Below are 27,090 nucleotides of genomic sequence, written 5' to 3'. Positions count from 1 at the left end.
AAGCAACAACCTCTGGGAGCTGCAGCGCTGCTCCCGGAGCCTCAGTTTGCCCATCTGTTGCACGCAGGATGGTGAACCCCCTGCCTCCAGGAGTTGTGGGGAGGACGTGGTGACGTCTAGCATCCTGCAGCGGAGGGGCCTGCCTCTTGGTGGGGAAGGGTTGGAATGAGCGATGGGTGCCTGTGATTGCCTAAGCCCATCTTGTCTTCTCTGCCCCCCCCCCCCCCTTCTCCTTTCTCTCTCCAGCAGAGCCTGAGCATGTGGAGGCCACCATCCTCGAGGAAGATGAGGGTCTGGAGATAGAGGAGCCCAGCAGCCTGGGGCTGATGGTGGGTGGCCCCGACCCTGACCTGCTCACCTGTGGACAGTGTCAGATGAACTTCCCCCTGGGGGACATCCTGGTTTTTATAGAGCACAAGAAGAAGCAGTGTAGCGGCAGCCTGGGTGGCTGCTATGACAAAGGCCTGGACAAGGGCAGCCCGCCGCCCTCCTCACGCTCTGAGCTCAGGAAAGTGTCCGAGCCGGTGGAGATCGGGATCCAGGTCACCCCCGACGAAGATGACCACCTGCTCTCACCCACGAAAGGCATCTGCCCCAAGCAGGAGAACATTGCAGGTATGGAACGTTGCACTTGTCTGGCCGCTGCCGAAGCCACCTCTCGGGTCCCAGGCCTGCCCTCGCCCCTCGCTCTGCGGGAGGCTCGCCCCCTGTCTGAGGGTGCTGGTGCTGGGAGGGCCCGGGGGCTACCAGGATGGGGCCACAGATGGGCTCGCCCTTGCCGAGGGGCCACCGTCCAGTGACCCTCAGGAGGAGACGGGCCTGGAGCTCGGAGAGGCCCAGTGGGCTGATGATGGTTGCTTTGCTCTTGGCAACAGGCTCCATTGTGGGGCCTGATCCGTAGGTGGCCAGGAGGACAAGACGGAAGGCTAGCTGGCCCTCCCTTTGCAGGCGTTCTTGGCTTAGTCTCTGGTTTTGGAACCAGATAGTCTTGGGTGGAATTCGTTCTTCACAACTTGGACAAGTCAGTTTCCCCATCTGTGCAGTGGAGTGAATGAGACCCATCTCATCGGGGTGGTCGTGAGGCTTAATGAGATGTTACATGTGGGCAGGGCCCTCATTTCTCCTCTGCTCTCTGGCCTCAGTTTCCCATCTGTCAAAAGAGGCCCCTTCTGATGTTGCCTGATCCTAGGTGTAGGTCTGGAGAGGGGCCTGTGAGAAGTTGCTGGAGCATGTGCCCCTTGGGGGAGGTTGGCCGTACCTTCTGGCACGCCCACTTGGCCGGTCACCTGGACAGCTGGCTTTTAGCACCTGAAGAACAGGTGTAGAGGCTTGCGTCCTCTGGCAGGTCTGCTTACCACAGGGAGTTTGCATCAAGTCCTCTCCAGGTCAAGGTCACGGCGCACCAGAGCCTCTTCCAGGGAGCCCGTGCTCCGTGCAGCCCAGAGTGTTTGCTTCCGGTTCGTACTTCTGAGCTCAGGGCCCTGGTTGGCCTGTGTTTCCTAGAAACAGCAGTCTGTCCTGCAGCAAGACGCTATCAGAGTTCGTGCAGGTGAGGGTTTCGACCCTGCCGATAGACTTTGGACTACCTTCAGGGTCAGAGCCTCAGTTTCTCCACGTGTCACCAGGAGGGACAATCCCGGCAGGCCTGGTGTGCGGGTTAAAGGAGCAGAGCCTCCACAAATGCTTTGCTAGTGGAACTTTTCTCCTGGGGGTCCCTTCTGGTGTGGCAGCGCACAAGCAGGTGCCTGGCTGGGAAGTTTGTGTATCCATCTCCACCGTGTCTTGGTCCAAAACAGACTGGACGGACTGAGGCTTTGGGTGGTCCTTGCGGGGTGAGCCTGATGGAAGTGGGACACTCTGCTCCCACGGGTGAGACGGATGGGCATGCCCAGGAACCCCCCATCACCCAGCAGGCAGTCAGGGTGACGCAGCAAGCCCAGCTGCTCTGTGGCAGCCATCTGGCAGCTCTGTGACCTTGGGCCTCCCTTTGCCCATCTGTACAGTGGGATTAATGAACTCTCTCTCATGTGAAGAGACTGCGGTGGTGTGCAGATTCCTGCAGGCACCGGCTGGGCCCTGGGGAGACCCCGTCTAACCAGACTGGCCTGTGCGGCTGGCCTTCTTGTGGGTGTCCTAGCACGAAGTCTCCCACACTCTTAAGTTGCCAAGGGCATTGAGAAAAGTGTCTGACATGTTCAGGCCAAAGTCCTGTAAACCCTGGTTTCTCAGAGCACCGTGCAGATCTGAGTGATCCTTCCTTCCTTAGGGCCGGAGCCATGATCCACAAAGGTGTTGGGCCCCTTTTGTCTGTGTTTCTTTTCTTTGTCTGACGCTAGAGGGATAGTTTTCACCAGTGGTATAAACACCTGGCATCAGTGCACACAGACCTTTCAGGGTGGCTTCTGCCAATGAGACGGTCCCCTATTCATGTTTCAATGGAAGGGCTTTCTTCCTGCTTTCGCCAGAACCCATCCGAATCCTTATTTCACATTGAAGGTATTTTCCAATGAGAGGCTGCAGATCCTTGTGGGTAGGTTTGTTTAAGAAAGCGGCTAAATATGATTTCATAAAAGGCAAAGTTAATCTCCGAGGCAGCTTTGTCCTCACCCCACTGTCTCCCCTGTCCCCCGCCATCCCCCCCTTTTTTGGGTTGTAATACTGCAGTGGCCTACAGTATTTTTCTTCTGTGTGTGACGAAAGATATTCTTGGCCCTTTCTGTTCAGCAACAGGACGAATGGATTTCTTCATTCTTGAAGAAATATGTAAAATAATCCCTTAGCAGTCTAAAGAGATATGTTTGTTCAAAGCATTTAAAATGTTATTTTAATCGAAAGCACAAGACAGTCTCCATGCTGTGTCAGCTGAAGACGACCATTCCATTTTAACAGCCCGTCATGCTCTTTCCTTCCCAGTTTCCCTTTTTGCTTTTTCCCCTCCCTACTTTGGCACCAACTTTTCTTTTCTTTTTTTTAATAAAAAGGAAAGATTAAAGAACAAAACTGCAGTAGCTCAAATGTATAGTCATTTAATATGGTGGGAGTATTAATTATTTTAACTTAATTGAATTCTGAGGACTGCAGTAGTTGCATTTTTGTAGACAAGCCCTGTTTATTATTTCTCTGTGTAGATTAACAGTAAAGGAAACACAGATAACTTTCAGTTATTTATTGTAAAATAAATGTGTCAATTCATGTGTAAAGCAAGCTGCTCAAAGATAATTGAGTCTTTATATTTTAAGAGGGGGACTAGGAATCACAGGCGCTTCTCCACCCGGGCTTCCGGAAATCCACACAGCTGCTGCCCTAGCCGCGGGCACCGCTGGCCTCGCCCAGGCCTCTCCTGTGCCTGCTCCCTGGCCGTGGCAGGGGGATGCTCTGGCCAGTCTGTGCTCCGCTGTTGTCCCCAGAGCTGGCCCCGGTCGGTAGCTGGTCGGGGCGGGGAGTGCTGATCCTTGGGACGCCGCCTCTGGCTTGGCTGTCTGAGGCGAGGTGCCCAGGTGGTCGTGAGGGTCCCGCTTTTCCTGGAGCCCACAGTCTGAGTGTGGTCCAGACGGGCTGGTCCCAACTCTCCTCCTGCCATGTGCTTCTAGAGGCAGGGCTCCAGAGGTGGATGGACAGGCCTGGCCTGTAAATATGTGGGATCCCTTCCACCGTTAAGGGCATCCCCAGGGCGAGAACTGTGTTGGGATTCTGTAGGTCATTACACCAGGGTTGGACCCTTTCTTTGAGATGGTATTCTGGAGACGGGTATAAAAGAAATAGTTAACTCTTCCTTCTTTATTTATTTTTGAATGATAGAGAAGTAGGAGAGTAGAAGGAGGACGTTTCTGAAGCCTTGTCTCCTGGAGGATATTCATTCATTCATTCATTCATTCATTCAACCAACAACTGAGCACCTACTGCCGTTCCCCCGCCCCGGCCATCCCCACCTGAGAGAACATCCAGGGGGTGGGAGCACGTGGGAGGATGGCCATCTGGGCCGCTGCTCTGTCCTGCTTGGGGGACACGGCCTGGGAACAACCCTGCCCTTGATGTGTGCGGTCGAGGTCCGGGGCGCTGCTCCTTGACCATGAGCTGTGGGTGGAGGAGGTCCCTGGAGCTTGTGTCCAAGGCGCATCTGCAGACAGAGGGCTGGCACTGGTCAGAGGTAAGGCCTTTGGCTGGAGATCTGACTCAGGGGCAGGCATCTGATACATGTCTGCCTGTATAGGAGTGCTTTACGTTTCTCAAGATCCCTTCATGCTGCATTCTCCCTGCCTCTGTGGAGGGTTCTGATGGAGCTGGGGGACCCATCCATCAAGGGGAGCACGAGTAGTAAAGCCTGGGAGGGGAGATGAGTGGGGTGTAGGCTTTGCAAAGTGCATGAGTCTCTGAGCTGTTATCTGGGATGGGCATCCTGAGAAGGGGTGAGGAGAAGGGGGGAATAGGGGTGTCTGGGTTTGCGGCCTACACTGGAGAGCCCAAGTCTGCGCCCCACCCTGCTGCTTGCCGGCCCCTTGCATTGTGACTTGACCTTCTGAGCTGCAGCTTCCTCGTCTGGGAACCTACCTAACAAAACTCATGACGTTTAAATGACATGTGCCTGGTGCACGGTGCACGTACTACAAATATGAGCACCCTCCGCCTTCCCTTACGGATGCTCTGCTCTCTCCCTGGCTCCGTCATCTCCTGGTGTCAGTGACTGTAGGTCTCCTTGGGATCGGGGAGAAATTTCCATGGGGTTCTGAGGATGCCATCGTCAGAAACAACCTCAGGACAACCCTCACATGTCCCGTCCGGTGTGTCACCCCTCCTTCCCCTGTCTTCAGTCACATTACTGTCATATGGTGACAGCTCTGAGGGCAGGTCGCCCTGGGGGTGGGGTCCGGGGGGTTGACGGAGCACAGGCTCTGCTGCCAGTCGGCCAGGGTGGGATTTACGCACCCACCCAGGCAAGTCGCTTTACTTTTCTGGGCCTCAGTTTCCTTGTCTGCACTTACTTTTTTGGCTTCATGCTCAGAATTCAATGAGGTGAGGGTGTTAAGTGCCCACCTAGCACAGGGTCTGGCCTTGGGTAGACCACTGAGAAGTGGAAGCATCTAGAAATCTTTTAAAAGAGTGTGGACCCTGCCTGGTGGCATGAGGTGCTTGCTTTTCTAAGTCAGAATCTTGAAAACTTACTTTGGAGATCTCTCTCAGCCATTCTCTCCAGATTCCTCCTTAGAATTCCTATTTTATAGCCCCTGATCACAGGTATTTCATTTTTGCGTGTTATCACCCCTTCCGTAACCAGAAGAAGCTATCACGGAAGGAATGAGCTATCAGCTGTCAGAAATAGGTTTGCCTTTTGCCTTTTTTTTTTTTTTTTTGCTCCTCCTCCCAAACCCCAAATGTCAGATTTCTGGAGAAATGCAGGAGACAGGCAGTGGGTGACGGGAGGTGGCAGGTCCCCCTGGGCTGGAGGTGGCGGGCAGGTCCTTGCTGTGATGGCTCCACCCGCTCTGTATGTCTCTGTTGGGAACCCGGGAAGGGCCAGGGGTGTGTCTGCGGGTAGGGGGTGGGGTTCACGTAGCAGGCAGGGCACAGACCAGGGCTTTGGTTTGGGGTCCCAGTGACAAAATGCGTTGCAGAAAAGGGCTTCTGCTCCGCTGGAGGATTTACATGCTGCTCTGAGAATGTTCGTATCAGACTGTAAAAAATAAATAAGTGTGAAAAAAAGAATATTAGCTTGGCCAGTGGGAGAAACTAAATAACTTGCTTGTGCTGGAAACTGGAGATAAACCCCACTTGCAGGTTGTCTTAAAAAACTTGCATTTGATATATTTAGAGTTGTTATTTTCCCTTCAAATTAAGATTAGTTAAATCCATGTGTGTTGTGGCATGGATTATCTTTTTTTATTATTAAATCGTGACAGCTAATTACTAGTTCTGTCTGCACCAAGGAGTCATGGAGTGTTCTGTCTGAGGGACAGGGCCCTGGGCTCTGGCTGGGGTGCTGGGCATTGCAGGGCTGACCTCAGAGCTTGGGCAGGGCCTGTGGGTGGTAGGGAAGAGGGGGCCAACTTGGTCACCCACACCGTGCCAGGTGCTTTTCTTGGGTTTTCTCACCTTGAAATAGATGTCAGTCTTGAAACAGATACCATTAACCCCACTCTGAAATATAGATATTTCTAATCCCACTTTGAGCTGGGGCTCAGAGAGGTTAAGGGACTTTCCCGAGGTCACACAGCAAAGTGGAATCAGATTCAGGTCTGCCTGGCTTCCTCGGATAGCACAGGGTGTGGAGGCCTTTAGGGAGAAGAGGTATTCTAATTCTGCCTGGCTGGTGGAGCCATTGGTGGCAGGCACTATCTCTAGACCCCATTCAAGGTGGTCTTTGAAGACTGTCCCGGGAATGACACTTGGAGATACTGCCAGGAGGCCTCAGGCCCCCAAAACCCTTGATGCACAGTCCCAGGCATCCTCATACAGTTGCCCATACTTCCTGGTGAAGGTGGCAGAAAAGCAAGCAATAAAGTGTGAATTCAGATGGACCAGGGCTGGAATTTGGGTTTTGCCAGTGGCTTGTATGACCTACAGCCATATGTTCACTTCTCCAAATCTCTGTTTGCTGTACAATGGAGATAATCTTTCTTACCATTCAGGCTTGTTATAAGGTTTGGTTTAGACAGTGTATGCATGTAGTAGGTCCCTGTGGATTCTTAACTGTTAATAATAGAGCCGCCAGTGGGGTGCATGGGGCTTCTGGCCTCCTGGCCTGAGCTGGAAGGATCTCTTTGCTGATTCCCCATTCTTGCCTACTACGAGACTTGTCTGAGCTTGTGTAGCTGGTTGCTGGCAGGGCTGAGTCCAGACCCCGTTTATCTTGAATAGGGACAGGTGACCTTTGGCCACACCAGGCTGCCCAGCCCTGCGGCTTGAGGCAAGCCATTTCCCCTCACGAGTCCTGGTTTCCTCACCTGTAAACGGGGGTAAGTGGTCCCTGTCCTGCTGGGCTCCCAGGGAGGCAGGACATGGCAGGTACCTTGGTAAACTGTCCAAACCATGGCAAAGAGTGTCAGCAGCTACGCAACGTGACTGTAGCACTGAGTCGTAGTTGGAAGTTGTATTGAATTAAGAAGACACGAAATACCAGTCAGCTAAAGGGTCATTTTTTTCTCCCCTTTTTAGGTCTTGGACCTTATTATCTGTGATTTATATAGGTGGATCCCTGCTTCCAGCAGTAGGGCAGGAAGGGGGAAGGAAAGTAAAGGAAGAGAGTGAGAGAAAAAGGCACTGGGCTCCCAAGCGGAGAACCTAACCAGCATTCAGTCTCAATTATTATTATTATTATTAGGGTTTTTATTTGACAGTAAATAGTTAGTTGTTGACTTAAGTTTTTTATTAGGCATTTGACAGCTTTCCCCCCCCCCCCCCCGCCCCTAATTTTCCTGCCTGACTAATGCATAACCAGCAGCTGTAGAATCTCTTCGGAGTGGGCTCTACGTCAGTAAGTTATATAAATAAGGCAGCCGGGCTGTCACCCCCTGTGCCCTTGGATTCCTCTTTTCACCGAGGAGACAAAAAGACTGAGTTTTTCATATTTGGATTTTTACTTTAACACATCCTTATTAGAACTTACAACGTGCCAGTCACCGTTTGAAGGGTTTTACACATATTAACTGATTTAATTCTCCTAGCAACCTCACTTTACAGAAGAGGAAACTGAAGCACAGAGACGTTAAGTCATTTGCCCAAGGTCACACAGCCAGTGAACAGGGGCCCATGGTGTAAACTCCGGCAGTCATGCTCTTTCCTGTGGTGAGGCATGGGCTGCCGGTGGTCATATTTCATCCCACGTTCCCATCCGCTGTCTCTGCCCCACCAAGGCGGTAAATCAGATATTACTTTCATTTTGTAGACGAGGAAACTGAGTCCTAGAGACTTTAGGCGCCTTGCACAGCCACCCTGTGAGTCAGTGGCACAGTTGTGCCTAGAAACTAGGCTCCTGACTTCCAGCCAGTGGCCTTCGCAGGGTGGCATGGGGTCCTCACCGGGTCATCTCCAGGGATCCCAGGCCGCCCGGGGTTCATGTGGGTCTTTGTGGCTGGCACAGACCCCTTCTGCTCCCGATTTCCACCCTAAGGGTGAAGCTCCGTGATGGCACTTGGGGTCTAGTGTGGGGTGAAGGAATCAGGACAGTGGACCCCCCAGCCCTGTCTTACGCATGTCTGTGGATTTTGTGCCTACTGCCGTCTGTGCAAAACTGTCTTGTTAGGAGCTGACCCCCACCCAGGGTAGGGTTAGTAACAGGCAGGTGAGCTTATTGGATGCAGTGTGGGGAGGGGCAGGTCCCAAACCTGTGGCCCGCATGCTGTGTGACCTTGAGCAGACCCTACCCCTCTCTGGGCCTGAACTTCCATAGCCAAAATATGAGAAGGAGCCACCAGTGGTTTCTAACAGCTGCCGGAGCCTGGCAGCAGGGTAGGGGGTAGACTCCAACTTTCCACCTAAATTCCCTTCCTTTTTTTTAAGAAGCCACAAAGTTTAATTTTATTGAATAAAGCAAGTTCATTCAGGGACTTTCCTCATTTGTTACATATTGGGCTTAGGAAGTAGGTTTTCTTTGAAGAAATTGGTGGCTGAAAATGAAAACTATTACACTAAAGGATAAACAGGGTCTCTTTCCGCTCCAACCTGTGAAGATTCTTCTGGGAGGATTTGGTGCATGCCCTGTGAGACTGATGGAATTTAGACTAGGGGTCCCTTGAGTGCCCAGGCCCCTTCTGGGCACTGTCCCCAGTGTTGTAGATATGGCTTGGTATTTTGTTTTCTTGTTAAGAGGACCGCCCCGCATTGTATAAAGCTCAGGTCCCACAGAATCTGGACCCATCCTGGCCCAGGCACTGCTAGGTGGCAGCCAGTGACCTAAGGGGGCAGGAGTGTCAGCTTTGCTGGAATTGAGCCCAGGGAGGAGCTCCAGGTGGCAGGGTGGGGGTGGATCAGGACTTGGAGGCCCTTAGCTGGACTCAGGGGTAGGGAGGCCTTTCTGGAGAAGGCAGGGCTTCGTTTTATTTTGTTTTTAAGTGGGTGTCCTTAGGGCTGTCTTCCTGGTCTGCTGGTTTTGCTCTGGAGGCCCCCTGCGTGGGGGGCGCTCAGGAAGGAGAAGTCTCTGCTGAGGCTAGGTGGGTGTGGGAGGGGAGGCCTGGGAGGGAGAGGTGGGACCACTTGAATGAGAGACAGGTCTGGGAGAAGGGCTGCCTGCCGCTGCTCAGACAGCATGGAAACTGGGACCCCAGGCTCCTTTGGGTGGCAGAATAGCAACAAAAGGGCATTTCGTTGGACGTGAGAAGTCAGAATCCCCCCCCTCCTGGTGTGGAGAGGAGAAGGCAGTTATTTGGATGTACCACCAAGGGCGGGGTGCATCCCCCAGCCTGAGACAGCAAGCTGGTTCTCTAAGCCAAGGCAGTATTTGATCAGGGCTGCTGACCCTGGCTGAATACCCTGGGCAGCTTCCACCGCCTTCACGTTCCAAGTGTGGACACAGCCTTAGGTGTAGGCAGATGAATCCAGACTCAAAGGTGCCAACAGGTGCGTGGGTCCTCGCCCACCCAAGAAGAACCCGCATGTGCAGAGCCCCGCGGCCTGACAGCCTCGGTGCCTGGGCTGTGATGGAGCGCGAGGGAGGATGCCTGTCTAACCCAGCAGTGTCCAGAAAACACGCTTGTTCTCCTGACATCAGGTACCAAGGGGATCCTTGAAAGTAGTGGAGGAAACGCTGGCTTTATTTCAAAGGCTTTTCTGGGCCAGAGCATGGCATCTGGAGAGCATGGCCCCCAGCTGGGTTCTAGGGGTCCTCCCCTGGGGCTGGGGGCCAGGGACTGCCCGTCCTGGGCTCAGTGTGACCACAGTCATCTAGGGTTCTTCCTCTCCCTTAAGGAGAAACAGGACAGACCTTTGATGACCCCCTCCCACCCCAGCAACTGGCTAAGACGTTTGAGGTTGGTAGACCCCACAAAACTAAGTTCTCCAAGGGAGCCAGAGTGGATTCTTTCCCCCTCCCACCCCGAGTTCGAAGCCAGACAATTAAGAAATCTAAACAGTGTGGTCTTCTCCCTGCATCACTGACATCACTGGCTTGTAAAACTTTCCCTGCAAAGGAGGCGAGGCGACTTTATTCGCTGGGAAAAAGAAGTATGTAATTTTCCTGACCTGGCCTTTGCTTCGGAGGGAAGGGGAGAGGAAACAAATGGGGCCTAAGACAGCAAGCAAGGTCCACACTCTGGCGTCGGGGTCGTGCTGCCCGCCCGGAGCACGGCGGTTCCAGACACCGAAAGCAGCCTGCTGTGGGGAATGCCTGACTCCGAGGGGTTACGAGGCTGCCCTGCGCTTTGGGGCCTGGGTCGTTGGCGCGTTACGGGGGAGGGTGGGAAGACGGACATCTAAATCCTCCCAACTCTGAGACTGAACCCCTTTCTCCCGCTCCCATGAAACCAGCCGCCACCTGCCTCACCACGAACGCAATTTCCCGTGTGTCCTGACGGTTACAAAGTGTAAGACTCCTCTGGCCGCCTCTCCGGATCTCCTGCGACTCCCCCACCCCCAGCCTAGTCCCCTCCCCTCCCCCCCCCACGGTGCCCACCACCTGCAAGTCATCCCCTCCCCCGTGGGAGGGGGCGGGGACGGAGCGCCTCCTGCCACACCGGCGGGGGACTTTAGGCCCCGCCCTCCGGGGCGGCCTCCAAGGTTGGGGTCCATTAGTCTCCCTTCCCTGCCAAGACCGGGCACACAATGGCCTTTTGCGCGGCGGGTGGTGCAGAGCTCAGGCAGGGGCGAGGGGGCGGCCGGAACCCTCCCCTCCCCCCCCCCCCCACCTCGTACGGGAAATGGGCGGACACTCTGGCAACTTCGTGACCGCTCCGGGGGCCTCCCCTGCGGTCGGTGCCCCTCTCCCGGCCGGTCCTGGTCTCGCCGGGGGTGCAGAGGCTCTGCTCGAGGGCCTCTGGGCGCGTCTGGCCCCCGTGGGGCAGCCGGGCTCGCCGACTCTCCAGCGGCCTCTCCGGTCTGCGCCCGGGGCGCGCGGCTGTGCGACCATCAGCCACTCCTTCCTGCCCTCCCGGCCCCCGGCCGCCGCCCACGTAGATTGCGTCTTCCAGGGGCGGGAGGGCCGAGGGGGCTTCAGGCCCATGCATAATTCGGGGGCTTAATGGGCCAGCTGCCCGAGCTGGGCGGCGAGGGGCGGGCGGAGGCGCAGCTGACCCTGCCCGCGTCTGGCCTGGCCGGGAAGGCGCGCTCCTTTCTTCCTCCCGTGACAGCTCCCCTCCCCCTCTCGGCCCGGGTCCGTGGAAGGCGGGGGGCGGGCGAGTCGTAGGGTTAGCCCAGGGGAGGGGGCTTCCTTCGCGCATCCGTGCAACTTTTCCTTGGGGGCGGAGGCGTGCTGTGAATCGGAGACGCCCCAAGACCCGGCTCGGCTCCCGAAGGAGCCGGGGGAGTTGGAATGCAGGTTTCTTCGGAGCACTTCGCTGCCCTTGAGTCTTTCTTTCCGATATCCTCCCCCCTGGTCCCCGGCTCCGAAGCCACCCGGCGAGCTCGCCCCTGGCCCCGGGCCAGCCCTCTTCCCTGGCAGCGCGCGGAGATGGATGGAGGCGGAGACCCAAGGTCAAGGGCGGGGAGGCCGCGGGCCCGGGGCCCCTTTGTGCGCGCAGGGCCGCCTCTCCTCCACCCGCCGCCGCCGCCGCCGCCGCCCCCTCCCCAGACCCCCGGCGTGCGCCCGCGCTGGCGACCTTTCCGTGAGTGGGGAATTGCATTTCAGGACTCCTGAAAACTCCTGCCAGTGGACCCCCCTTTCCCACCCGCCGCGCGCGAGGGGCGGGCCTCCTAGGCTGGGGTGGCACTCCTTCCCTGGCGTTGGTCCCAGGTCTTGGAGGCGCCTGGGGATCCCCTCTCCTCCTGCCGCCTATGCTCTAGAGGGTCCTGCCGCCCTCATCAACCCGCCTTGGCCCGGCCCGGCAGAGTCCCACAGTTCCCTAGATCCAGGTGAGGCCCGGTTGGAAGGTGCCTCAAAGAGTTCCCTTGTGCCTTTTATGTGCATCCCGGGACAAAAGCCCTGTCCCAAAGTGGTTTTCTTTGGAGTTTTGTTTTGTTTTTGCGGGGGAGGAGAGGGAGTCTGCTTTTCTAGAGGGAATTCCTGGGGCTGGGATTTTAAAGCACCCAGGAACAAAAGTGTTTTCCCAATTGTGTGGGAATGGACCCCTTCACTAGAATGGGGCACAAAGCCTCCTGGAATTACAGGGAATTAATGTCAGTCCTTCTTCCAGCCTGACCTCTTACAATAACCCCCCCCCCCCCCAAAGAGAATTTGAATGCCAATGGTCACCGTACTAGGAGTCGCTCTTTATTTTTGCTTCCTAAAAATTGGCCTCCAATTGTTTAAAGCACTCCAACAGGCCCTTAAAGACCCAGAAAAGCATTGGTTGGACGCCCAATGTATTTACCACAAAGCTCTTAAGAGAATGTTCAAACATTTCCCCAAAAGCTGTTGCTCTGGAAATAAAAATGTATGCTGTTTGCCTATAGAAGATTAAAAGTTTACCTTCACCATGACAGCTTTTCTAGCTAGAATTGGAACCATGTCTCTATTTTCCATTATTCAGAAGTAGGTCTGAACCAAGCAGAATATATTTGCTGTAACAAGAGTCAAGGTAATTTAAAAAAAATGTATATACATATATATTTATGATGTGGGCTGACCCCAATCATAACAGAATATTAATATGGCACTTTCTGTGCTCTCAAAGGCTAAAGTATTTTGTAAACAATGCTTTCATGGCGTTTTGAGTAAGAGTTGATCTTAAAAACATCTCAGATTTAGCTCACCCGAACTTTGAGCAGCTAGCTTTTCTGCTGAAGGCATTTGTCAATGTTTTTTTTTTTTTTTGAAAGGCCTACGGAAAAGGTAACAAATTCAACACTTGGGAACTCAAAGCTGCTGCCAGTCCGGGACAGGAAGGTTTTCATATCTGCCTGAACTTGCTCGTTGATTTCTCAGACGTCCATTTATAACAGTTCTAACAAGATAGAATCTGCCTTTGAATATCTGTAAATACGGGTAAAGATCACAATCCGACACTCATAATGGTCCAAGACTGAAGAGGCAGATTCTCATGTTTGATTAATATTTATGTTACCGGATTCCTTTACAGAAAGAAACATGAAACACTAATTATAGGTGTGTATTCGAGGGGCCTCCTCTTGGGTCTCTGCAGTTCCTTTAGAGGGATGTCCATTTCAGGAGTTTTGGAGACCAGGTGTGTGTGTGTGTGCGGGTGTGATCATGTTTGGCTTGCAAGACAGGTAAACGTGTGATTGGCTGATTTAATGGCTATTGCGGGGAGGAGGAGGCCACCTTATTTCTGTTTTCTTTATTTTGACGGTTCAACAGTGATAAAACTTATGAGTGATTTCTCCCGCTAGTTTCTGGTTAAGGCTTGGGGCAGAGTGGTGGAAGGTTCTTGTTCAGAAGAGAGCTCGCAGCCCCTCTGGGTCCTCTCCCTCCTCTGGAGGACACACACCTTTCAGTGTCCGAGTGGCAGGTGGGCTGCTTTTGCGGCATGTTGTTTTGAGCCGTGGGACAGGTCTGCAGGGCACAGGTGACTAGCCTTGCTTTGATCAGGAGCCATGTTTTGGAGATTTGCTTGAGAACGGGGGATTTTGTCGGCTGGATCGTGTAGAAATACCCATGGAACTGGTAGCCACAGGGATTCCGGGGAGGCCTCCTCCAGAGGTGCAGTTAAGCATCTTCAATGTTATTGCCGTGAGCAATCTCGATTTTCTTAGAGGATTTTCTATGAGCATGGCCTCCAGGCAGCACCTGAGTCTGGGTTAGACTTGTGATCAGTATTAGCTGTTGCTCTTGTGCTGGGGGCCGTGTTGAAGTATCCTAGATGTAAGCAAGGACCTGCAAGTCTGAAATGGCTTTGCTCCTAAAAAGCGCAGGGCAAACCAGTTCATCTCTTCCTTTCTTCATCTGTAAAATGGGGCTATCCAATTGTTTATGCTCCTGCTGCCATCCAGATCTGAAAACAAATCATTCTGGAGGAGTGAAGTAATTGCTGATTGCAAAGACATCATAAAAGTGTAAACTGTTCTTGTTTATTAGTCCATGGGGGCAGGGTGACTAATTTGCAAAGGAAAGGAATCAAACAGCTACTTGTGTAGCTTGTCATTTTCAATGGCAGGGGGAAGAATTGGGAGATTTGGGAGGGGTGTGAGGGGCAGGATTGAATTTCCAATTTAGGAACCTAATACCAATAGGAAACACCTCTCCCCATCCCCATTCATTTTAGGGAGCTGCCCCCTCTCCCTCAGCTCCTTGTTATTGTTGGGGACTGTCATGTGATTCAGAATCCTAATATAGAGTTGTTGTCCTTGACCTGAGTGCACCAGAAAAGGTATCTTTCCTGACATTTGGTGTCTGGCCCCAGGAGAGGAGTGGAGCAAAGGGAGTGTAGATTTGTGTTGGGGAGGAGTGCGTACAGCAGAGAGCCTTTAAGTGCACAGTCTTGCTAAGTGCAGGTGAGGAAGGAACTCAGTGCAGACTGGTGAGGAAATTCTCGGTTTGCTATACCACCGCGTCACAAAGCTAACAAAAATTGGCATTTATGCCCACTGAGCACACAGCTGGCTGCACCGAAATGGTACCTTCACGGGGGATATGGGAGGCCCCAAGTGTCCTGTTGGGGCTTCGTCTTACATTTTTGTTGCCGTTTTTCTTTTGAAGAGGCTTGGATTCTTTTTCCAGCAAATGCTGAATGACTTGAATTCGACTTTTAATAGGAATCACTTCTGGCAAGGCCCCAAACCTCTGGCTTAGTTTTGCTAGTTGGAAAATACGGATGCTTTCTTTACGTATGTGGTCGGTTCACCCCAGGAGGGCCGAGACCCCAGGCTTGAGGGTTGGGGTCGGGGTGGGGGAGCGTGGCACTCCGCCTTCTCCACGGGGGACGCGATGGAGCCCTGGTTCCCTGGCATCGGCGTGGGAGCTGGAGGGGGTGGAGGAGGCACGGCAGATCCCGTAGCCTGCGTTGGTGCAGGCTTGGAGCCAGAAGCTGTCTGGTGCTCCTTAATTGAATACAGATCTCAGTCAATTCCACGTGGGCATAGCAAGGGTGGGCAGGGAAGGCAGTGAGATTTCCCCCTGGACTTGGAAGCTCGGAGCCCCCCCAACCCGGAGGGCCTCCTCGCCGTTCCCTGCACCCAGCCCACGTGGTTTGCAAAAGAGGAAGGCAACTGTGGGGGGCTGGGGACAGGATCTCGCAGCTCCCATGTAAATATTGTTTGTATGAACTGGGTTTTCCATCTTTTGTTAGTGGCAGCTCGTTAATTAACCAGCAGATTACTGCTGCCTTCTTTTGACACATGCATGTATTTTGGGGCTAAAGATTCTTGTTCTCCTAAAACTCTGAACGGAGCCGTTCAGAAAGTCCTCATCCAGGGCCGCCCCCCATTCCACGGTCCCCTGCTGTCCCCCCAGCTCCACCCCCCACCCCCGACTCTGTCCCCTCCTCCCCACCCTTCCTTCAACCCAAGTGGTCTCGTAGCTGTGTGGAGGACAGACGTTAAACACAGCTAAATAAATCATGTTTACGCTTGGCGCTCTTGGTAGTGAAAAATCTGTTGGCTGTTTTTACTTCCTTATTTCTCAGCATTTGCTTCCTACCTGTTTTTGAGCACATGCCCAGAAATAGTAGTTTTGTCAAATGAGGGGATAATGCCAGCCAGCCTCTCTTGCTGCCAAGGAAGCTGCTGGATTTTGCAAAACAGAGTGACGTTTTTTAAGTGACACTAATTTTTTTTTTTTCTTTCTCCCCAAAGAAATTAGGATGTATTGTAGAATAAGGGTATTAAAATGCACTTAGGGAACGGGAAAAAAAAAAAACCACTCAGTCACCTGCACAGCACAGGGACCTGCGGCAAGCAGGCTTAGAAACCGTCTCACTTTTGTTTGCTCGGCCTGGAGAGCTGAGTCGGGTTCATTTCTGCCCCAAGACTTAATTTTCTCTGCCATTTTGGATGATGTAGTACAAAGATTTTTTTTTTCCTGTTTTCAGGTTGGTGTTGTGTCTGTTTAGTTTCGGAGGCCTCCTGAGCAAGTGCTTTTGCTGTGATCATCCTCTGAGGTGATAGCTCAATTCTTGTCCAGGTTCGGGGTTTGGAGCTTGTTGGGATTCTAGCTACACTATCGTTGTTTATATATAAGAACAGCTAGGGAGGCCTCCCTTCCTTTGGGTTTTTATCCATAGTCTTGCTTGGGGGTATCTGAAAAGTCATTTTCACGACGTGATGCTGTTTGCTGGGCAGAGAATTACAGCCAAATATAGACTAGAGATTAAAAAAATTTTTTTTTAACAGTTTCAAAATCGAAACAATGGCACATAAATGTTGGGCGCTGCTTCCAGGAGGCTAGGCGGGTCTTATCAGGGAATCTTTGCAGTGCATTCAGTCTGAGGTCCAGGACATCAGCTCTGTTTCAGAGAGAGCCAAGGGAAAAGAAAATTACAACAAAATCAAAGTCAGCGTGCTCTGATTTCCCCCAATTTCTAATGGGAATACTCCGCAATAGAAATGATATTTCCACTGAGGACTGCACTTTCGGTTTCTTTAATTACATTAAATGGCGGTGTAAACCTCAGCTGAACGTAAACCCCTGTTACAGCGACACCGGGAACGCATCTAGATTGAATCGCAAGGAGCAATGTTATTGGTGTTAATGTGCTAACAATCTTTATTAAATTAATCTGGCGGAGTGTTAATTTTTACAAATTTTGTTGTGCACACACTGTACGTCACTGTTGGTGTGTTAGGAAAGGAAAATGATTTCACGTCGAAGAAGAAGTAAGAAGGTGGCTGTCAGACGGCCCCCTGAGAAGAAACATTGGTGATTTTCGCCATCAAATGCTACCTGCGCTGAAAGGAAGGCTCACAATATGTATGTGAAATGCCATCTACCTACAGAAAACTCAGTTAAAGGAACTATTTTGTTGAAAGTAATTATAGGCCTGTTCAGTGTGTTTTAGTCAGTGACATTTCAGACTTGGCTTAGAAACATAAAGAGGCCATAGAAAGATTTTGTTCTTACGTGATGCAAAGCATTGAACCTCAGTGTTTTATATGTCCATTAGCAAAAGGTAAAAAGAAATGAAAGGAGAAGAAGACTCAATCAACGGCAAAATGCAGGCGAGAGCTGGGTTTTTTATTACAATGGTAGAGATCAATTGCATGTAACTCTAATAAATGCAACTAAAACCAAAAAATGCATTTACACTGTAGCAGGGTTTTTTTTTTTTTTTTTTTAATACAACTGGATTTTTTTCTTCTTTTTCTTTCTCTTTCTCCCTCCCTCCCTCCCTCCCTCTCTCTCTCCCTTCCTTCCTGTCTTCCTTTATTATTTATGTTTTTTTAAAACATCCTTGTAATCGAGTTAAATTTCTAGTCCATCTAAAACAAGGAACTCCACTGGCCCTTGTGGTTGCATGTTCCCTTATTGCCCAGGTAGAAGTTTATGGTCTGATCTTAAAAAAGGTCGATGGTGCCTGCATTGCTCAAATCCACAACTCCATCAACACCTGGAACTGTAATCCCTTTTCCTGCCTGCTCCTCTCAGACTGAGTCATCAGGGTAACCTCCTTGCTGGGCACCTTGCTGGGCATTCCAATGGCTTGATGTTCTTTTCATTGGCTGTGCTGCCTTATTTTCGTTCTTAATTCTCTGGGGTTCTCATAGTTCAGACTTTGTCCTGTGGTTCCATTGTGCACTCTGCACATGGCAAAGCCAGTGTTGGAGTTGGTGGGACCTGCAAACCACGACAACTTGTGAACTCACCAGTTTGTAAACAAATGTCAGGATTCGGTGTTCCAGGCATCCCTCAGATACCAGGCCCAGTGGATGCTGACGCGAAACAAAAATACGCCCTTAGTTTAAAACTCACTGTAGGCACCAAATCTGAAGAATCACCTCCTGGCTTATTTCCCTTCATGTGACACGTGACTTCTGTCTTGACTGTGGATTTCCCCCTCCCCCCTCCCCCCCAGGCTGAAATGAATGGGGACATGTCTAAGGCCTGCCTGGCCAAGCTGGTCATTGGAGCTTGGCCATCTGGGAAAGGGCCGCAGGGTCCTGACCCCAAGTCCCAAAGTCTTCCTGCTTGAAATCCAAACGATTTAACCAGCTTCTGACTTCCACGTATAGACTGAGCTTTTTGCCCAGGGGTGCTTCGTGAAGGTACGTGCTTATACTGTTTGTGGCTCCTGATGCAGCCCAAGAGAAGATTCCTTGAGGATCTTGCATACATTGTGTTTTAGGGCAGGAACTGCTGAAGATTGAAGCCGCTACCCAGCTTCTGATCAGAAGGCCCAAATCAGGGGGAAAGGGGAAATTCCTCTGCTAGGTATTGGTCGGCTGTTTTTGCTGGTGAGATTCACAGAATCTGTCAACTCTGGTTTGTCCTTGGCCTCTACAGATTGCGTGGAATGCATGCAGGCATTTTAACATGCCCACATTGCTGATGGATGCGTGAGTGTGTGTGTATGCATATATGTACAATCTCTCTATAATAGATGTTCATGCATACATTTTTCTAGCTAGTGAGACACATGGTTTCACCTTCTGTTGTCCCCAGGCCTGCCCATTCCAGGATCGTGGGCCCCAATTTGGCCGACCCTTCCTGCTGAGGTCATCCCAGAGGACTCATACCTGTTTATCTGTGTGTGTCTCGAAGCCACGGTGCCTAGGCCTCACCTCCCGGCTGGAGAACAAGTGATTGTGTTTACTGGCATCCCAGCAGTTCAGAGAGCTCCAGGGATTTCCCCGAAAGACAGCAAAAGGAGAGTGGAAGCTGTGTACTTCCTCCTGCAGGTGCCCACTAGGGGTTGGCATGGTCAGCCCGAGTACTTGCTCAGCTGCCTCCACCTTACCCCGAAATGGCTCACAGAATATGGTTCAGCCACACCGTGCCTCCCCAGCAGTGCCTGAAATTTCCTCTGCTCCCTTCTTGGACCTTTTGGAAGGGCCAGGGGAGGCTTTGGAGTCTGTGACGTAGCCTCACTGGTCCTTGGCTCAGGGCGCAGGAAAGGGGATCTGCTGCCCTGGAGTATTTCAGCTGCTTGCATCTTGAGGAAGTTGTGGTTGGTCGTCATTGGAACAGGTGCTTTTGGACCTGGCCAGGGGGTGTGCGTGTGTGCCTGCTTCTAATTGCAAGATGCAGCTGCCCGGGAGGGTGTTCCCTTTTCGAGCCCTGGTGGAAGGAGGAAAGCGGGTGTGGTGGTGTTTTTGGGGGGCAAGGTTGTTCCTGTGCCTCGCCTCTCCCTTTTCTGGGATGCATTAAATGTGCCGCGTACTGCAGAGCAAAAATAGTTGAAGCGGTGATTCACCGTGACAGATCTCAGGAGCACAGGAGGTGGGAGGCAGACAAGGGGGAGGTGGCCTGGCTCGGGGTGTCGGGAGGGCTGTGCTTCTGGCCTCCTCACGGTGGCCAAGCCTTCTTGAGAATGTGGGTGCAGGAAGATGCCCTGGTGTTAAACCAGGGCTCTGGGCGGTCTCTGGATGGGCACTGGGGGAGTGGCAGTGGACCTGGCCTTAAGCCCAGAGATGTTCTCGCAGGCCTCCCTCCTGCTGCCCGGCGCTGGGTACCCACGGTGTTCCTAAGCCCGGCCAGGTGCAGGCTGCAGTGAGGGAAGCCCAGCAGCCCCTTCCACCTGCATCGGAATCTCCACCCTCCCAGGCAGGCCAGAGGGCTGCTGTTTGCAGCGTGCAGCCTCAGGAAAGGCATGGCTCGGAGCTATGTGTTTTGTCTCTCCTGTAGTGACCGTAAAGGAAGGCTTGAAACGCAGCTGTGCAAACCCCGTGAGACCTCATTTCTCCTTTTCCTTGCTTCTCTTCTAAAGGACCTTACACAGGCACCCCCAAACCCAAACCTGCTGCAGCCAGGGACACCTTGGTGGGTGCTCAGACTTGCCTGACTAAATGTGAATCCAGTAGTGGGAAGTGGGACTTGGGGAGCCGCAGCGCCCCATAGGGGATTTTTAGGTCCCCCAAACGCTCTGGTGCAGTGACCAAGCCATGTCCGCACACCCACGCATCCTTGGGGCCTGCCTTGGGGACCTGACCTGCCTTGGATTCCCCTTCTGCTTTGTCTTATTTTATATATATATATAGTGAAATGAAAAACAAGTTCTAGTCTTCGCTGGTTCCCAGAGCTTGGTTATGAAAAACTAAGAAAAAGACATGAAATAATACCTGTGGAGTGAAGGAATTTATTTTTTGAGTACCCCTCCCCCAGGACCCTTGTAGCTCGGAAATTGAGTAACAAAGAAGACTCCTTAGGATCTTTCTTCTCTAGTCCCACTGTCTCAGCCACTCCCCACTCTCTACCCACCCCTCCCCAGTCCCCCCATAAAAGGGAGAGAGAGAAAGAGACAGATGATGGAAAGGCCTGGGTTTATTGGGTAAGTATCCACTGCCTGTCTCTAAGGTAGCGCTCTGCTTCTTTCAAATAGGAAATTGCCAAAATGGATGTCATCGGCTGCTAATTAGATGTATTTTAACCGCAGGATCGTTTTACTAGCTAATACTGTTATTATGTGCTTCACCGTGAACCCGTGGTGGAGCTGTTAAAATAGGAGCCCTAGCAGACAGCTCATGGAGGCTGTTGGATTGATGGAGCCCTTTCCCTCGATGGCCCTGCAGAGGCCCAGGCCGGACCGCGTGCTAGAGTCTGAGTCTGCTCACCTTCTCGAGATGGACCTGTTATTCCCTATGACTACTTTCCTTAGGTGTTTTGACCAGGGTCTGAGTCCAGAGGAGGCCCTGAGCTCTCCAGGTTGGAGACCCCAAGAATCACAGCCCCTCCGCCTCTAGATGTCATGGTCCTCTGCCTTTGGGCCTCTGGACCAGCCTCGAAGCAACAAATGACCACTTGCTGCGGACATGCCAACTCCAGGCCATATCCCCACTACGTAGTGCCCCAAACAGGCAGGCAGAACCTCCATCACTGGGTTTTCAGGTCTAAGCTGGCTTCCCTCCATCTTCTCTCTCTAGCAAACCAGAAAGAGTCCCAATTTCCCATCGGGGTGCGGGGAGGTGGGCTAGGGTCAGGATCAGGATTCTTCAGTGTGAGCAGAGCATTTGACTTCATGCGATTTCTCTCTCTTTCTCCCTCCCTGCTACCCCCTCCCGCTTAATACATAATATTTTTATCATCCTTAAGACAAAGTAGCTGGCAAAATATTTAAGCGATCGAAAGAAATGTTTTTATTTGCCCGCGTGCGAACTGGGTTATCTGCCTATCTTGTTTATGAAATTTGGGGCTGCCTTTCCTGCAGTCTGTTCGCCTCTCAAATCTTTCCCGGCTCCCATTTCCATATTTCTGCGTGCATGTTCTTTGTTAATCACTTGGCAAGTGCTTATTTGAATATTAAAAATTTCTTTAATCATCAAAGGCAGGAGCACAGTCTCATGAATATTCATATTTTCCCCCTCCTCAGACTGGAGTCTAGTTCATTACCCTGCAGTAAAAGCCAAACAGCCATCAATCGCCCTCATTACAGGCTCTGGCGTTTTGATTGGCTGCCTGCTGCCCAGAGCTTTTTTCTAATTTTTTTACTTTTTCCTCTTCTCCTATGAGCTGTCTTGTACCTGCCAGCAGCACTCCCCCGCAAAAAAAAAAAATCAACAATGCAAGAATAAATTTCTCTGGTTGAAAAACAACTCTGCAGACTTGTCAAACAGACCTCGTGGTTTGCTGCCACCGAAGTGGCCACCAGCACTACCTGCCCCCCACCTGCAAAAAAAAAAAAAAAAAAAAAAATCGAAAAACCAAATCAAACCACCAGGAGAAAAAAAGGTGGGGGAGGGGGAGAGAAATTAAATAAATAAATAAAAAGGAAGAAACTTGAGCCTCAGAGATGAATATTTGTCAAGAGAGTTGACGTAAGTCTCATTTGCATAATGACTTTGTACTTCTGCATTAATAAAATTTGCATATGAAGCCATGTTAATTACTCCTGATCATGCTTTTTGCATTCATGCATAGTAATTTTCTCCGACTTGTGAGAATTAATGTCTTGGCATGGGGGGAGGGGGCGCGGGGACTGTCAGGTTTCCTTGCCAGTGGCCCTCACTCACAGGCACTCGCTCCCTGTCTGTCTCCCTCCTTGATCTATGACTCATTTTTGCACCATCAGTAGGAGTTCTTGGCTTAAAAAATGTATCCATTGAAAGGCAGCAGTAGGGAGAAAAATATACATCTCCTGCACAGTGTATTCTAGAACTCCTCTTGCTAGCTGGGAATCTGTAACCCTCCCATGTGGGAGGGGACACCGAGGATGCAGCGTCGGGAAAGGCTCGCCTTCCCCTCGAAACCAGGCTGGGGCTTTTCCAGGGAGTTTTTTGTGTCTGCATCAGTCCGTGTGGGCGTGTTTGCTGGGTAGTGCGCATGTGTGCGGAGTGAGACAGGACCATCTGCAGGGCCCCTCTAGAAGGGAGATGGGTGGTTACAGACTCCCGCAGAATGGAGGCATTCAAAATCACCCGGATTTGGAGCTTAGGAAGCATTTTAGGGGTCTTAATTTTGGTCATTTTGTACCTTTCTGTACGAATTGCATAGAGCGAGAGTCTCAGGCCTCTGAGCCTTGTGGTGTTGGACACCCAGCCTCAGTTTCCTTGTTTGTGAGAGGAGGGTCCTAATAGCTATCTGACAGGAAGGCTGCTGGGCTTAAATGAGATGACATATGTAGCCATTGTTTATTTCTTTTTTCCTTTAACCAAAGTGAACTTCCATGATAAGGAATCGAGCCAGCCGGGATTTTATCTTTAAGCCACCTGGATCCCACGTAAAGCTGAGGTGGCGTCTTGGCGTCCCTCTGCCACATACGTCGGTGCACGTGTGTCTGTTCCACTTCCAGAGGGGAGCCGGCCTAGATCTCAAAAGAAAGGGCCTTTTTAAAGGAGTGCCTTTCAGGGCTTTGTGGGGACGGGTGGTGGTGGCCTTTGCTGCCGTGCTGTGGGGAGGAACCATAGGGAGTTAGGGAAAGTTCCAGAATGGAAAATAAATGAAGGATAGTGACGGTTATTGGGTGTTTACTAGAAGCCTGGCTCTGGCCAGGCGTGTCCTGACCTTCCTTTAAAGGCGAGGCTCTGAGACAGTGACTCAGCCCGGGTCACGCGGCCAGGAGATGGCAGAGGAGGAGACGGACGTGGGCCTCTCTCCGAGGCAGCGTGGCCTCTGTGCTCTGGGCTTCCTCCGCCTGTGTTTAGGTGCACAGTCTCGTCACAGGGTCTCAAGTCCTCTGTCAAGTGTGTTCTGGATTCCCTGGCTGCGCTTTTCAAGGCAGCCACCCCCAGGGCTGGGAGGTGGCCTGGGACAGGTGCTGCAGCCAGAGACAGTCTTCACGTTGGGCTTTAAAAAAAATTGAGATGAGAGTCACATAATGTAAAATTCACCAGTTTAAGGTGTGCAGTCAGTGGTTTTGAGTATGTTCACAATGTTGTGCAGCCGTCACACTGTCTGACGCCAGAGCATTTCCATCATCCCCCAAAAGAAACCCTCTACCCTTTAGCCCTTACTCCCCTGGCCCCCCTCCCCGGCCCCTGGCGGCCACTTCTCTGCTTTCCGTCTCAGTCTCTGTGGATTTGCTCTTCTGGACACTTCCTGTCATCATACAATAGGTGGCTCCTGGCATCACCTTGGGCTTTTGCAGCTTCAGAAGAGTGTTTTTGGAGTTCCACCTTTGGGCAGGGCTCTGGTTTAAGCTGCTCCGGCTGGGATGAGGGGACCTCCCCCAGGGCAGAGGGTCCTCTGAGAGCACCCTGAGGGTCCTCTGTGGGCAGCTTAGGATTGGAAGCCCCTGACCCTTGCTGCCCTCTCCCCTGCGTCCACTGAGCCAGTCCCTGGAGCAGGTGGACTTCATGGAGGCCAGAAGTCTAATGAGGCCACTCAGAAGCCCCTCCAGGGGGCGGCCCAGCCCCCCACCCCTACCTGAGTTGGAGGATGACTTTTTGCCTTTACAGACTCTGGCCTAACTCAGCCCGACCTTTCCAGAAGGAGAGGGGTGCGGCCAGACACGCCCTTTGGTCCTTCCTCCCAACCACGGACACACAGGTTCTGCACCCTTCCGGCCGGGGATGGCAGTTACCTGGGCACCCTGCTGGTTTTCTCAGCCATGGTAAATGCTGGTGGCTGTGCTGTGTCCTCACCCAGAACCTGGGGGCCCGGAGCTGTTTCTTGTAACCTCCAGCGGCCCGACTCAGCCCAAGGACCCTCAGGCTCCCTCCCACCCTCCCTCTCAAGATTCTGGGGGGCCCTGGTTACTCCACCCCAGCTGCAGCCCCAGGCGGAGGCAGGGCACATCCAGGCTTTGGAGACACACTGGGTTCGAGTCCAGACCTCTCCGAGCCTCAGTTTCCCCCCTGTGGAATGGGGGGTGGTCTTCCCTGCCGAGTGGGGTGTTTGTGGTGAGGTGAGCCCAGCTCCTTGTGGTAGGGGCCCAGCACAAAGCCGCTGTCACAGTTACGATGACCCGGAGCCTTCCATGGTGTGAAGCGGGGCTGACGTGGTTGACAGGACGAACATGCTGTGTCCACTGCTGGGAGGTTTCAGGCAAGGACCAGCCAGGGTAGGCTTCCGGGAGGAGGTGGCCGACATTGGTCTCAGGTGCTGACCTTTCCTGAGGGCCTGCACCAAATCTGGGGCACGGCCTTGCGCTCAGTGTCTGTGGCTGGAACGGCGCATGAGGTCTTGGCCACACCTTCCAGGGCTGTGTGATGGTCTCAGAAATGGCCTGAGCCCCGAGCCTAGCCTAGCACGAGGTCTTCATTGGCCCAGAGGGGCCAGGTGCTGGTGGTGGTGTTAGCGTTGGCCTCTTGGCAGGACATGTGCAAGTGGTCCTCAAATGCTCTAATGCCCCCGGTCCTGGATAATACCCGTTTTGGAGAGACAGGGGTCACAGAGAAAGAGCCCTGGTTCTGGAGCCAGTCAGCCAGCCGGGATTTTGGTGGGGCTGGCTGCTGGTGTCTGCAGTTTTCTGCAGTCATGTGGTCAGTTTCCTGGTCTGTGCAGTGGGTCTCTGAGCCCTGCCCCCAAGGGCATGCTGGGAAGCTCACTCACGATCAAGATTGGTAGGCTGCTGGCTCACGGTGGGCTTGCAGGGCCCTGTGGCTCTTCCGGAGGGGGTACTCCCTCATGGGGGCCGTAGAGTGGGCAGATCCCCACCCCTGTAGACCTGTGCGGGGCACTGACAGCGTGGGGGTGCGGGGTGGCATCCCTGGCAGAGCCGGCCCGGGGCCCAGCTGCCCGTCATCTTGTTGATGTTTTCCTTTTGTCTGATGCTTCTCCGCTCAATTATTTACCCAGGGAATTTGGGCTTCTTCACTTGTGGTTTTGGCAAGGGCTTCACACAAATGTTTTGCCCTGGTGGTCTCTTAGCCATTTAAGATAAACGGCCAAATCAAACGCAGGCCTTGCCGGGGGGCCCGGGCGAGCCGTAGGGCTGGTGGAGACAGGCAGGCCCCTGGCCCTGCGCTGTGGCTCTCAGACCCAGGAGGTGTGAAGAGGGGTGCTGGGCGGTGCCAGGGCTTTCTCGGGGGGAGGGGGGGTTCAGAGCCGTCCCACAGGCCTTGGGGCTTGGGTGCTGCGTGTAGGTGTCGGTTGCTGAGGACTGTGGGCCGGAGGGGGCACCGGCTGGCGGTCCTCCGGGCTGGAGGTTCAGCAGTGCCCAGGCGCTGGGAGGTGGCCTGGAGGTGTTCGAGGCCTGCACCAGCCGCCCATCCTGATAGACCGAACAGTGGTGGCCTGGAACTTCCTGGGTCTTCCAGAGGGGGGTGGCCCAGATTTGGGGAAACAAAACCCCAAATGGAGTCTGTTCCAGAACACTCCAGAAGTCCCCACCTGGGGAGACCTTCCTGGGATCAGGGGCCCCCAACAGCTCCTATCTGTCCCAGTTCCGGCATTAGGCCTCCTGGGATGGAAGTCTGGTCCCAAGACAGCCCAACCTGGCAGCTGAGGACGTAGGAGCCCCTCAGGCCCCACCCGCTTCCCTGACCCCTGCCCCTGCCCGAGTCCCGGCTGCATCCCCCCTCCCCGCCCCCACCAAGCCCCCCACAGGGGCTGGCACCCTGAGCCCCCCCACCCTGGAAGGGCAGCCTGCAGCCCTCTGCCCCGGGCCCCGTTCCACAGCCTGAAGCCCTTGCCCAGTCCAGGGTCCGACTGACCAGCCTTTTCTATTGTTTTTTCTCCAGGGCCGTGCAGGCCTGCCCAGCTGCCAGCGATGGCCCCCATAGCTGCTTCCTCCTCCCACCCTCACACATCTGTGATTACTTCACCTCTGCGTGCCCTGGGCGCTCTACCGCCCTGCTTCCCCCTGCCGTGCTGCAGCGCGCGCCCTGTCTCGGGTGACGGGACTCAGGGTGAGGGTCAGACGGAGGCTCCCTTTGGATGCCAGTGTCAGTTGTCAGGTAACCGACGGCCGCGGTGGGGGCGGGCTCCCGGGGATGGTGGGTGTGCCCTGGGCAGGGCTGGCGGCTGCCTCTCCCAGGTGGGCTGGGGCAAGGTGGGGACCCAGGGGAGACGTGCAACCTGCACCCCGGAAGGCACTTTTGGGGAGGCGCCGGGGAAGTGGCGAAGGATGTGGACAGAACTGTACCCGGGTGCCCTGGTCCCCATTGGTCAGGAGGTCCCCCCGTGCCCCCACCCATTCTGAGGTCTCACTCCCAGAACGCCTTCCCCTAGCCTCCAAATTTCATCTCTTTGGGCTGTTTAGCTAAAGTTTAATTGGATAACGTTTAACATCTGAGGTTTTCTTCTGCCCTCGCCACTGCCGCCCCCTCTCCCCAACCCCAGCCAGTACCCTCACCCCCAGCTCACGGCTAGGAGAAGATTCTTTGGTTGTCTGTGTACCTCCCTGGAGCCGTCCAAAATGCTGAGTTTCTCTTTGCGAGAATGTGTTGCCCATTAACTTTTAGAAAAAAGTTTTCTCTGAAGGGGCCTGTTAGCTTCGGCTCTGGGAGGGAGTGAAACACTGTGGGGTGTGTGTGGGGAGTTGGGGTAGGGGGCGGGGCTGAGCGCCCAGCTCCGGGTCGGGC

The 27,090-nt window shown here is 53.2% G+C and overlaps 1 protein-coding gene across 4 annotated transcripts in view; it reads left to right on the top strand.

Moving 5' to 3' along the window:
* Positions 1 to 27,090, top strand: part of BCL11B (BCL11 transcription factor B) — a 90,884-nt gene that overhangs the window by 13,055 nt on the left and 50,739 nt on the right. Inside the window, exons 2-3 of one of the 4 annotated variants that reach the window (XM_059915860.1) lie at positions 250 to 615; positions 26,248 to 26,463. In XM_059915860.1, the coding sequence (XP_059771843.1) occupies positions 250 to 615; positions 26,248 to 26,463 (582 nt within the window). Of the gene's footprint in view, positions 1 to 246; positions 616 to 26,247; positions 26,464 to 27,090 lie in introns of all 4 variants that reach the window. The other 3 variants (XM_059915859.1, XM_059915862.1, XM_059915861.1) reach the window with 3 other exon arrangements.

This window comes from Balaenoptera ricei, chromosome 2 (genome assembly GCF_028023285.1).
Source record: "Balaenoptera ricei isolate mBalRic1 chromosome 2, mBalRic1.hap2, whole genome shotgun sequence".
Lineage (NCBI taxonomy): Eukaryota > Metazoa > Chordata > Mammalia > Artiodactyla > Balaenopteridae > Balaenoptera > Balaenoptera ricei.
The sequence above is the reverse complement of the archived record's forward strand: the minus strand, read 5'-3'. Positions and strand labels throughout refer to the sequence as shown.